Here is a 13,063-nt window from a genome sequence, read left to right as displayed (position 1 = left end):
AGGCTTATCTTCAGGACCCAGAAACCTCTGAGTTTAATAATGCTGTATAAGGTGTTTTTCCCCTGGTCCTTGCTTAAACATTAAATGAAAATTTTGTAGTGAATTTTTTCTCATGCCTCAAAATGACTCATTACTACTTTATTAAGGATTGAAGGTTTTTTGTTTGCTTAAGAATTGGGGTGAAAATTCTGTTTTTTTGGAACCGGATCGTTTTAGGTTTGAAATTGTTATAAAGATCTGAGTTTAGAACAGACTTGTTGGAAGACAGATTTTTGAGTGAGATTCCTGTTCTTTGAAAAAGATTTTTTTTTTTTACTAGCTGCTATTAGTTTTTCTTTTAAGAAAAAGTTATCTTTAATGTGAAATAAGAATTTAACCCTCAGTGGTTGTTTCGTCTCAGGCAGTATTCTAAGGGCTTTACCTGTATTAGTTCATGTAGAGCAGTCGTTCTGTGAGGAAGATACCATAATGATGCCTGTTTTACAGAGGAGGTCACACAGCCAGCGTGTGAACGCAGCTGCGCCTCTTCGTTGCCCCTCTGAAAAGTACGAAGATAAAGGTTTAGCATTTTCTGAATATTTCTGTGTCAAATTTGAGTTGAAGAATTCAAGGTAGAATCAACCAAAGAAAGTAGCAGCGTTTTGCCAGTGCCTTCCTGCCTTCTGTGGATTTTGACAGAGTTACACATGATGAGAGCCGACTCCTTCAACCACCATCCATTTTCATTTTTCAGCCTCCTGATGGTCCTCTCGGACTAATTTCTGAGAGAGGCACTGGGGGCTGGTCACAGAACATAGACTTTTAAGTGGATGGAGTCATCTTTCTTTGTCACTGTAAGAATTGAGGTCAGTTTCTAAGCCCTGCATTGACACTGCTAAAACAGTTTTTGCATTTATCAAATTTCTAAACTCTTCTTGAAGTGTAATTTGCAGCTATAATTGCTTTAGCCCTGTGAGGCGATGGGAACTCCTGTTTGACTTGCCTTTGTGTGCAGCTACCAAACTGAGCTGGAGCCACCCCAAAGGAGGGACCAGGAGGGAGGCCTCGTGCCTGCCTTATCCACATACACCTGTACAGACAGAGAGAGGGCTGTGCTGTGAGGGATTTTCACTTTCCTGGTGGCAGATTTGCATTTTTCAGTTTCAAAAAGACTCTAAAAAAGGAAAAAAGGAAAACCACAGCGATGCCCTAATTGTCATTGAAACATGCCACCGTTGACCTGTGAGGCGACGCTGTGTGCCAGAGCTGCCACCAGGGCTTCGTCTGTCTTTGCACGTTTTTGTTGGTTTTCACTACTCAACAAAGTGGATGCTTTAAGAAATAATTTTGTAGTGTTTTAAACATGCTGGAGACTTTGACTTTTAAAATAAACCAATTTTAACAAGTAGTAACTAAGGCTGTATAAAACTAGGTTAACTGTTGACAGCAGGAATCCTTGTCAAATACTTAATGATGTTTATAGGCTAGGGTGTCGTCACTGTCAACTGTTTAGACACCCACAATGTTTATCCCAGGAACACTGGCTCCGCCCTGTGCTGGGGAATCGTAACGGAAGTCCGACGGAGTCTCTGTTTTTTGAGCATCACTATATGATGAAGAAGAGAAACTTTCACCTGACGATGCTGTTTTGTTTTGGGGTTTTTTTGGCTACATGGCTTTCAGGATCTTCGTTCCCCAGCCGGGGACTGAACCCCGGCCCTCAGTAGTGAAAGCACAGCGTCCTAGTCACTGGACCACCAGGGACGTCCCTGGTGTCACCTGTTTCTAGTTTCAGGGGCAAATAATTGAACACGCATAACAGTTTTGTTCATTTCTGAGTATTTGCTTGCTTGATTTTGTTAGTTTTTGCGTGTTTGAGGCTTAGCGCAGCGTGGGAGACGGTGACTGGGGAGGCGCGTCTCGGGACTGTGGCGCGACCGCCTTTGTGGCTGCCCCCGTCGCTAAAGCTGCACGTCCAGCTGGGTGCGTCCAGCTGGGCGCGTCCAGGGACCCCGGTGTCCGCTCGTTTGCTGGTTTTATTTCATGTTTCTTTCTTTGTTTTTTAAGAGTTATTTTATTATTTATTTTATTTTTGGCTGTGTTGGGTCTTTGTTGCTGCACAATGGCTTTCTCTAGTTGTGGCAAGCAAGGGCTACTCTTCATTGCGGTGCACGGGCTTCTCGGTGTGGTGGCTTCTCGTTGCAGAGCATGGGCTCTAGGCACATGGGCTTCAGTAGCTGCGGCGTGTGGGCTCAGTAGCTGTGGCTCTCAGGCTCTAGAGCGCAGGCTCAGTAGTTGTGGCGCACAGGCTTAGTTGCTCCGAGGCATGTGGCATCTTCCCGGCCCGGGGATCGAACCTGTGTCCCCGGCATTGGCAGGCAGATTCTTAACCACTGCACCACCAGGGAAGTCCCCATCGTTTCTTAAAATTTGTATTTTTCTCTAAAATTTAGAAGAAAAATAGTTTAATTAAAGGAGGAAAATGTTCTTAGGGGATTTAACATTTTTAAAGTATTTTTGGAATCGGTCCAGGGCTCATATTGCCAGATTTAACACATAAAAAAATGTGTCTCCCAGTTACATTTGGATTTCAGATAAACAACAAATGTGTTTTTGATACAAGTATGTCCTGTGCAATGTTTTGGATACATTTATACTTTTTAAAAATCAATATTTGAGACATACTTTGAATAAAGCAATATTTGGGACATATTTATACTGAAAAAAATGTATTTGACGTTTACCTGAAATTCAGCTTTATCTAGGTGTCCTGTATTTTCTCTGGCAGTCCTGTTTAGGCCTCATCTTCAAGTTTTGTTTCCTGTCAGCTTTAGTTTGTTAAGATATGCTTTTTCCACAGTGGCTTCTGTTGACATCCCTTCCTTGCCATATCTCAGGCCCAGATCCCTTTGTACCTTCTCCTTTCCTCCTTTCTCCCACCCTCCGCGCCCCCCCCCCCCCCACCTCTCTCTTTCTTTCCAGTATTTTTGAAAGAGGATCAGTGATACTAGGATAGGACATTTTATGTTACTTCTTTTTCATGTTTAGAATATGAAAATATGAAAGGGAATGTTCTATATTGAAGCTTTGTAATGCTTAATTTCACAGTAATGTAAAAGAAGAATGTAAATTATGACATTAATTACCTCCTAGATAGTTTAATAATGCTTGTGAGTTACGGAAAAGAAATGTCCTCATCCGCATAGATTGGATCATGTCTAATACCAGGAGGTGGGTGACAGCTTGTGCTCTGGGGTTAGGCAGCTGTGAACTTGAGCTTGTGCAGTGGGGATGGTGTCAAGAATCTGGGGTGATGCATGAGAGCCAGAAGTAAATACACACACAGAAGTGTCAGGAAGCACGTCTTTTGTCAACAGCTGTGGTGTGTTGTGGGTGAATTTCAGCACAATGTCTATTAAATCCGAATTTACTTAAAATACCAATGTAATTGGTTACGTAAAAGGAGAGATAAGACATCACGTTCGTTGTACCACGAGACTGTGCTTCACTCTGCACTGTTGGAAGAGCATTTGGCGGTGTGATCTCTGTGGACCCAGCTGAATTTGTCCCAGACCCAGAGAGCACACGGAATGTAACTCATTGAGGTTTCATCTTTTCTTCTGAAGAGCAGAACAGACTTCCAAGACTTAGGTGTGTTAGGTCGATGGCCATACTTTGTTTATGACCAGCAGTAAACCAGATAGAACCAAAGACTCTGCTTTTCTCAGTCTGCCTCAGCTGTGCTTAAAATCCGTCGTCATAAAACAGTGCGTGTGTGTAACCTGACCCCTGAGCAGCCACAGCAGAGTGGAGGGTTGGGACAATAAAGTAACTGCTTACCTGAGCTAGTTCCTGCTGATTCCAAAAGGACATTACCATAGTGTTACAGTAGGCTTTAAAATGCCGCAGGGTAGCCATCACAGCTGCATTGGCAAGATATATCTGCCAGTGTAAAAGCTGTGCGCTAGAACTTGAGAGGTTTTTCCTAATGTGGCTTTATCTGGGTGGCCAGACGGCTCAAGTATTACTTTTTCTCTGTCCCAGATGGTGTCCATGTCATAATGGCCCGAGATACCAGCCAAGGACCCTTTCTTGCCCACTCCTGTTGGACACAGTGACATTTCCTAGTGCTTTATTCAGATTATGCTTTACTAAATTAGAGGCAGTGTTCACAGCAGTCTGGCTGACGTCTTCAGAAAACACCATCACAGTCATGAAGTAAACAGTAGTTGTATGATTAACTCCTGGTTGTAAAGGGTTAGAACTTTGGTTTTACAACTATGTTTTGGTTTATCTCTGTTTATGACAAAGCACATTTTATTTAATATATAAATTCATGTCTTTTTAAAATAGTGCTATTAGATCTCTTTAATCACACATCACAGAATTTATTATACAGTTGTCAGTCATCAGGTACCTGCTAGGTTTCTAGGAAGGTAGTTGGGTTCTGTCCGTGGGGGTCACCGCGCAGCCAGAGCAGGGCGGACGCTCACTGGGAACCGGTAGAGAAGGACTGGGCTGTGGTGGTGCAGGGTGTGGGGGGGCTTTCTGCAGGTTAGACCCAGTTTGCATGGAGTTACGCTGCGATGTAGACGTCTCTCCAGGAGCTCACGTGAGGGAAATACTGAAATTGTTTTCTTTTTGGAAGATGGAGAGATGTCTCTAGGACCCTGCTTCCTGCCCACCCCCACCCCCTGCCGCCAGCACCCTTGAATAGAGTGTTTTTCAGAAAAATAGGAAGGGTGTTTTACCTTAGGAAAATTGCTGTACTTGGAGATGTCTTTCATCATATAGCTCCAGTGGACCAATGCATTTCCACGTTTGTGTATTAAAAACTCCTGTGTAGTTTTTAAAAAATCAGCCCTTGCACATATTTGTGTTAATTTTCCCTCTCTGTTGGTAGGTAACTAACCGCTTGGTGCATAAAACTTACTCCTGTGATCACAGAACGAGACACTTTGCTGTGAACTGACGTGGTGCTGGTCTAGCCAGCTGTTCACTCCCAAAGCCCGCGTCCCAGCACCCGCCTGGCTCCTGCCTCCTGACCGAAAGTGCGGCTCCCGAGCCTGCGTGTGACTCGGTCCTGTTCTTCCTCCTCAGGTTATCACCAACCTAGTGAAAATGTTGAAGTCCAGAGACACAAGGAGAAATTTCTGTCCTCCCAATCACTGGCTGTCAGAACAAGAAGATATTAAAGCAGATAAGGTATTACAGAAAGATCTTCTAAATATTTTTCATTAAATGTATTTCTCCAGCTTTTATCTTTCTGGGGAGAGGGAGGAATCCCTTAAAGTTGTTTAGCTTATTACTTATCACATAAGTATTAACAGTAAATTTTTGTGTTACTCACTCCTAGGTCGCATAGTAGAATGTACGGTAATATCATTGGATTCCCTGTGCATCCTGCGTTTGTTTTTAATCCTACTTTGCTCTTAACCACAAAGTATATTGAAGTTTAATGGGTTTGGGGAGGGGGCTTGAAAAAATTTTGCTTTTATTGTTATTATCAATATATATTTAATGCTTAAGAGATGAAACTTATTTGTGATTTTCTAAAGGGACAGAGAATTTTGAATATTACCAAGATCTAGATCTAAGGTAGATTCAATAGTATAATCTATTTCAGAGTAAATTAAAATAACATTAACAAAGGACATGAGGTGTTTTCATTTTTGTTTGTCAGGAAAACGCACGACTAGATTCATCTCAGGATCTTGAGGCTGGGGCAGAGAGTGGAGGGCTATAGGAGAAATAAAGTCACAGAAATGTTAAAGAAAACGGGTGTTTTAGAAGCACTGCTTGGTCCGCATGGAATATCGTATCTTTGAAACAAGCATGTGGCTTCCAGCCCTGCCCACCGGCCAGGCTGAGACACCGTGGCAGGTCCTGCAGCAAGGAGTGCCTCCAGGGCCCGTGGGGGTTTCTAAACCGCATTTCCCACCGAGAAGAAAGCGTCCTTGGCACAGGGGTTGGTGGTAGGTCCAGGGAAGAGGCGTGCGAGACGAGTGGCGTGTTCTCTGCGTGAGAGCAGGGGCAGTGGGAGAGTGTGTGAGGGCCGGGGGCCGTCTCGAGGGATGCCAGTGGCCAGAGGTGGAGGCGAGCGCCGGCAGAGTAGGTGCGGAGGACTGGACATCAAGTGCGTTTGAATCTGAGTGCGTGGGGATAGTAAAAAGAAGAGCTTCCTTAGCCATCTTTGTGGGATGCAAAGGAGCCACCCTTGTTTTGAACACTGGTTGGAAAGAGGAACTAATCACACCTTTAGCCTGCCTTTCCTTTATGAACTGTACCTGCGCTGACCACGTAGTTGACGCTGTGAGAGCCTTCTCAGTGTGAAAGTGCTCCGGCTGACGCGGCGTGGAGGAGGCATCTAGCCTGCTGGTTCTGATGAAGTTGAGCGTGGAGCCTCCGCTCCAGTGCAGTCCACACGCTGGGAGGCCTGTCCGCTGAGCTGAGCGCTGTGTCCAGTGGCTGTCTTCCCACAGGTTCTTGCTCTCATCGCTGACCTGTGACCGGGGTGCCCAGGCCTACAGCAGCTGAGCACACATGCCTCTCAAGGAGAGGACACTGGCCACCTCCGAAGTATTTCTGTCAGAAACCAAGCCTGGTGAAACTTCCAGGTGTAACCACAAGTTTATAGGAAATGGAGGGGCCAGAAGTGCTTGTTGACACCGTGATGAGGCAATTAGCAAAATCCAGATGACGGGGGAAACTACAGGACATATGCTTCTGCCTCTTCATCAGAGTCACAAAGGCAGAAGTAAGGGCTGAAGGGACCTGACAGATGAAAAGGACTTGAGACAGTATACTATACCAGCCTTATTTGGATACGCATTCAAACAAATTTTTAAAAAATTATAAGGCAGTGAATATTTGGTAATAATAAGGAATTATTAATTTTTTAAGGGTAATATGCTTTGCTTCGTAAAGCAGTCATATTATGATTATTATGTCCAGATATTACACGTCCTTAAGTAGAATGTATTTAGAAAAATAATTACAGTGTAAAAGTGTAAAAGAACAGCCAGCGTAGGAGAGCGGGTATGAAAAGGTCTCCTGTAGAGGACAGGAGAAGGAAGAGAGGGACGTAATAACTGTGAAATACCAGTGTCGCTCGAATGAGACAGGCGAAAGCGCGTGCTGGGGCACAGAGGAGGACTAAGCGGGCTGTCTGGTCCCCGCAGGTCACCCAGCTCTACGTCCCGGCGTCTAGAAACGCGTGGAGGTTCCGGCGAATGGGGAGAATCGGCCCCCTGCGGTCCACCCTGGACGGTGAGTTCCCTGGGGCCTTGCTCTTTTCACTCGAGTGTATTGAGGTGTAGTTTACATGCTGAGAAGCTGGCTCTTTCGTCGACTGGTCGGTGACCTTCGACCATGGTCAGCCAGCCAGAGGAGTTTCGTCACCCCCAAAACACCTCGTGCCTTGGTAGCCAGCCCCTCACCCCAGCCCCCAGCAGCGGCAGGTTTGGCCTTTCGTCCCTGTTTGTAGTTCAGCCTTCTCCAGAGTGGCTTTCAGTGGAACCGCACAGTGTGAGTCTGGAAAGGGAGGCACACACGGTGACGGGGGTCTGCACCTGCGTTTCAGTAGGCCTGGAGTCGCCGCCGCTGTCTGTGTGTGAGGAGAGGCAGCTCGCCATCCTGACGGAGCTGCCCTTCGTGGTTCCGTTTGAGGAGCGCGTCAAGGTACGGAATTCGGTTTCTCTCCGGGCTGACCCCATGGTTGTGGTTATTTCTGTCGTCTCCGTGTTAGAAGGTAACACCAGTGGGAGAAATCTCTAAAGCTGCCTAGGGCCTATCCGATTGAGTAATTTAATCTTTCTCATTAGATTATGATGGTTGGCCGTGATTTATAGAAGCATAATCCAACCAAATACCTCTTGAAACAGTGTTTGTTTGTATTCACCAACTTACTTAGCAAATTTCTAAAAACGACTACGCTTCAAACTATGGGCTTCAAGGTGTTTTTTCGGTCTGCCCCTTTTTACAGGATGAACGTTTAAAGCTATTGACGTTTCTTCATTGAAACGCACACGCGCACACACTCACACAGCCATGGCGTTACATAATTCCTGAGTGCCCTCTGCTGGACTTTTAGCATAAAAAAAGGACCTGAATTCTATCACCGTAGAGAGATTCCTACTGATAGTGATGTACAGCTTTCCAAAGCTGCTCTTCTTTCCTCCACCACCTGGGTTTTTATAGAAGGTTTCTGAAGGAAATACTGAAAATACGCCATGGCATGGCATCTTTAAAGTTTGCTGTAAAGTCGGGAGAAGGAGAAATATTACAGAAATATGAGTACTGCACGTTCACTGGTGAGGCATAAAATCAGCATTTGATACTTTGGCCTTAAAATTTGTTTCAGAATTTATGGCGATAAAAAAGTTAAAGTTGTACGTAGCAGTTTTTCCTTTTGGTTGCTCCTGTTGATAACAAAAAGTCTGGTTTTTGCACGTGACCTTATAAGTTCCCCTCCTTTAGATCTTTCAGAGGTTGATTTATGCAGATAAGCAAGAAGTTCAAGGAGATGGTCCGTTTCTGGATGGAATTAACGTCACGATAAGAAGAAATTACATTTACGAAGACGCTTATGACAAACTTTCCCCAGAAAACGGTATATATAGCTCTCTCCATGTGTGCGTGTGGCGGGGGAGGCAGGGGCGCGTGGGAAAGGGTGGTCATGGAAAATCCGTGTTGGTTATCTTGTTCTGTGGTGACTGTGCGCCACAGAAGTCGTGGGTCAGATCGGGGAGTGTGCATTATCAGATGATAGTTCTGAGACTGACAAATGATTATTGCCACAGAAGGCTTTCGAATACTGATCTTTTTTTTTTTTTTAAGGCAAAAGCCCCTTCCTGCCCCCAAATACATGTTTCTCACGTTTCGCTGACAAGCTGTGATTCTAAGACTGTTGCTGGAGAGCCATGTACAAGCTGTATTTTGAGTGTAATAGTCTGTTTATGTAAATATCGTACATCATAAGGCAGGTTAAATACACTAATGTAAGCACCATTGCAGTCCAAATTTCTTTATAAAGAGAGGCATGTGTTTCAGTGACACCACTGTTACATGAAAGAGAATTATACTGTAACAGTAACTTGGACAGCATGTAGAGGTCAGTGACACGTTTTGTCTTATGTTAATCGTTGACACCCAGTGTTAAAAGTTTTAGTGGTATTAATTTATATATTAATAATTTTAACCTCAGACTGTGGTACCCATGACATGACATCAGATCGGTGTCCTGTCAGTGCAGGTATTGAAAACAAAAGCCTGGCGGGCCCTGGCGCGCATCTTTGGGAGGTCGTCAGCTACGGAATAACAGTTGTCTTTTCTTCTAGGGGAGTCATTTAATCTTCTAGGGAAGCAAAACCTCTCCTTTTCAGGACTTTTCTTTCCCTTTGTTAGATAAGGAGCCGATTTGTCATATGGTGGGAACAGTGGAGGAAGGCGAGCGTTACTTGTTCCCTTTCTCTGTTCCAGGCTTTGTGTGTAGAATTTTTGTTTTTAACATAACTTAGTTTTGTCATCTAATCTACGCCATAGCCTTCTGAAGTCAAGTATCCCAAGCTGAGACAGGGTTTTAGCTCAAGTCTGACCACAGGCTATGAGCTGTCCACGATACCAGGTTACTGTTGCCTAGGATGTCGTGTTTTCACAGCTTTTTGTGTGAGTGAGGCAAAAGTCAGGTATTCTGACTCCTAGTGTAACGTGTTTGGGGGAGAAAAAAAAGTTCTCCCTCCTTTGGGATCTCCAGTCCCTGGTAAGTCGATGGTGGTAGTTGTGTTGTGTGTTGCTGTGTCAGCAGTCTCTGCGTCTCTGTCTCCCACTTCCCCAAGGCCCTCATGGTTTAGGATGGGATCCTTAGTCTTTGTTCAGCCCACACGGCTAGCACTCTGTAGATGTTTATTGAATTTGTGATTGAAAACGAGAAAAACGAGATATAGCGGAGTGATGCATCAGCAGACGATTGGCAGAGTGCTCAGAGAAGAGCCGAGATGTGCTCAGTGCTGGAGGGCTCCTGAGGTGCAGGGCCTGAGCCAGGACTTGGAGTGGGGAGCCGAGTCTCCAGGGAGTCACGGCAGACCTGGGTCTGCACTTGGTGGGCCTCTGTGAGCGCTATAGCCAAAATGTGAGCATGTGCTTAGCAGCGATTTTCAGTTAACTGTAAAACTACTTCATGGAGATTAATACGTTACTGCTCAGTGGTAACAAGTCCCAAATTTCCTAATGAATCCTTAAGCTTAAAAGTTATTCAAAAGTTAATCATATTCCAACTCTCTGTGCAAGCTGATAATCTCATTGAGTTTAAAGATTTTGGAAAAATCTTAAATATTTACATTATAGTGCCTTAAACCTTTACAAGTGTTCTCTCAGGCCTTGTTAATAAGAATTTTTAAGCCATCTGTTAAAATTGTTTGGTATTGTGTTATGCAGATTGTAAAATTAAACGTGATCTCAGAATGTTTAATCTCCTTACGGAAGATTGAAGTGCTTTGTTGACGGATGATTTACGTGGAAGCAGGTGATGTGATTGTTCCGTGGTCATCTAGTCGTCTGAGTAGAGCTGTGCTTTATGGGTTCTCGGGTCTCACTTCAGAACAGCTTTCCTAAGTGCGGGTTCAGCCCCATGTGACAAGTGAGCTGAGCTGGTGGAGCTCAGAGGAGTTGAGTGGCTTCTCCTCACAGTGGGAGCTTAGCAGGCAGAGGCACGCGGGTCCTGGTGTGGTGGTGCCGTGCCGCCCAGTGAGAACATGGTGTGGGCACGCATCTCTCCGCGTGGAGACTGCGCGGGAGTGGCATGAGGCGTGTAGAGCGGGGCGTGTCGTGGGCTCTTGGTGTCCTCCATAGGCTGGCTGGGACAAGCTTCGCTGGAGCAGGTGCTCGGCTGTTCTCGTGTGTTGCTTGGCTTGGTTTGGTTTGGCTTAATGGGCAGGATGTGTTCCATCGTTTTTCTGAAGAAGTGGAAATAGGGTAAAATCAGAGTGCAGTTGACCCTTTAACAATGCAGGTTTGAACTGTGCGGGTCCACTTATGCAGATTTTTTCAAGAAATGTATTGGCAAACTTTTTGGAGATTTGTTACAGTTTAAAGAAACTTGCAGATAAAACCACATAACCTCAAAATACTGAAAAAAAATAAGAAAAAGGTATGTCATGAATGCATAAAATACATGGAGATACTAGTCTATTTTATCATTTATTGCCAAAAATATACACGAACTGGGACTTCCCTGGTGGTGCAGTGGTTAGGAATCCACCTGCCAATGCAGGGGACACGAGTTCGATCCCTGGGCCTGGAAGATCCCACATGCCACAGAGCAGCTAAGCCCAAGTGCCACAACTACTGAGCCTGCGTGCTCGCAGTGACAAGCCCGCGCGCCTAGAGCCTGTGCTCCGCAATGAAGAGCAGCCCCCACTCGCTGCAACTAGAGAAAGCCCGTACAGCAACGGAGACCCAATGCAGCCAATAAATAAAATAATAAAAAAAATGTTAAAATATGTGTAGACACACGAATCTATTATAAGAAGTTAAAATTTATCAAAACTTACAGAAACACTTGTAGAGTGTGTATGGAGAAATGGAAGCAGATGTGCAGGTGTCCCGTGGGAAACGGGCCATGTGAGTTGCGGGCAGCACGCGCGGTCCTGCTCCGACGATGGTTTCTAGGCGCCTCTCGTTGCTCCTGCCCTGAGCGCAGTGGGGTGTGGACCCTCCTCACCTCCGCCTGAGCGTGTCCCCTCCAGGAAACCGCGCATCCAGATAAACATGATCGCTTGCAGTTCTCACGTATTTCCCGTCGTGTCTAGTGCAACCCTGTGGACCTTCGGTAACACCGGGGCCGCACGGAGCGCCACTAGGGGTGCAGGCGTGCTCCCAGGAAGCAGAGGGGAGTCGTGACATCACAAGAAAATGTGGGGCTGTTTGACATGTACCTCAGCTCTGGTCACTGCCACTTCAAGACCCGTGAATCCACTGCAAGGACCCTTGTTAAAAAAAAAATAAGAACAGGAAATTTGTGAAGCCGTAGCAGCAGCTACACCAGCAGGCACAGAAAGCTTTTGTGACATGTCTTTTCATCTCTTACTGAAAATGCGTACAGGACCATCATGAGAAAGGCATACCTAGAGGCTCTAATGTGATTCGAGAAAAAGTGAAGTCCTTGTTTGTGACAACTTTTTTTCTTGTATGCGTGTTTTATTAATTCTCTAATGGTTTTATTTCCAATGACATTGATGTAATTGAAAATTATTAAGAAACTGATGTATTATTTTTATAATGTAACATTTTAAGTTTACATGTTTTATTTATACAAGAGCCAGATATGTTTTCAGTTTACTTTTTCTAAAAAATTTTCAAACTCAGAAAATATATCCACGTTTTGTTAAAGGTTTACATTTATCTTACATGCTTTCAAATTTACTTTCTCTTATTGATCTTAAAAACGATAAACCATCTAATAAACATGTTCCTTTAAAAATTGTCAAGACTTTTAAGGAGACCCTTAAAATTGTCAAGAGAGCCCTACAGTTTATTTCCAGTTTGTTCAAAATAGTATGTTATACTGCTACTTTGTATCTTATATGACAACCTAAAGCAAAGGAAGATGAAGGATCAAAAGCTGAAGAATTTAATGCCAGGGAAGGGTGTTTTGCTAATTTTAGAAGTGTGGCTTTAGAATTGTGAAGATAACAACAGAAGCAGCATCTGCCCACCAGCAGGCAGCAGACGAGCTCCCAGATGCTGTTAAGAAAATCACTGAGGGGAAGGGACATCTGCCTGAATAGGTTTTTAATGCAGACGAAAGTACCCTATTCTGGGGAAGAACTTCCACAAAGCGCAGTTATTAGTGAGGAGGAGAAGCAAGCTGTAGCACTTAAGCAGGAAGGGACGGGCTAACTCCTGTCCGAGTTCAGTCGGGCGTGCCTTCAGGACCACCCTCGTCTGTGAAGCCACTGACCACAGCCTCTCGGGGAAGGAGAAGCACCAGCCATCCGTGTTTCATTCGGACAACAAGAGGGCTCGGGCAGTGAGAACCCGTTTTCTGGATCGGCTCCGTTGATGCCTTGTCCATGACGCCAGGAAG

The 13,063-nt window shown here is 44.8% G+C and overlaps 1 protein-coding gene across 5 annotated transcripts in view; it reads left to right on the top strand.

Moving 5' to 3' along the window:
- UBE3C (ubiquitin protein ligase E3C) overlaps nucleotides 1–13,063 on the top strand; it is a 110,373-nt gene that overhangs the window by 56,446 nt on the left and 40,864 nt on the right. For 4 of the 5 annotated variants that reach the window (XM_057730398.1, XM_057730397.1, XM_057730396.1 and 1 more), the window contains exons 14-17: nucleotides 5,080–5,184; nucleotides 7,161–7,248; nucleotides 7,562–7,659; nucleotides 8,458–8,590. In XM_057730398.1, the coding sequence (XP_057586381.1) occupies nucleotides 5,080–5,184; nucleotides 7,161–7,248; nucleotides 7,562–7,659; nucleotides 8,458–8,590 (424 nt within the window). The remainder of the gene's footprint in view (nucleotides 1–5,079; nucleotides 5,185–7,160; nucleotides 7,249–7,561; nucleotides 7,660–8,457; nucleotides 8,591–13,063) is intronic. The other variant, XM_057730395.1, reaches the window with a different exon arrangement.

The sequence above is a fragment of the Hippopotamus amphibius genome, chromosome 4 (genome assembly GCF_030028045.1).
Source record: "Hippopotamus amphibius kiboko isolate mHipAmp2 chromosome 4, mHipAmp2.hap2, whole genome shotgun sequence".
In the NCBI taxonomy this organism is placed as follows: domain Eukaryota; kingdom Metazoa; phylum Chordata; class Mammalia; order Artiodactyla; family Hippopotamidae; genus Hippopotamus; species Hippopotamus amphibius.
This window is presented reverse-complemented; position numbering and strand designations above follow the sequence as displayed.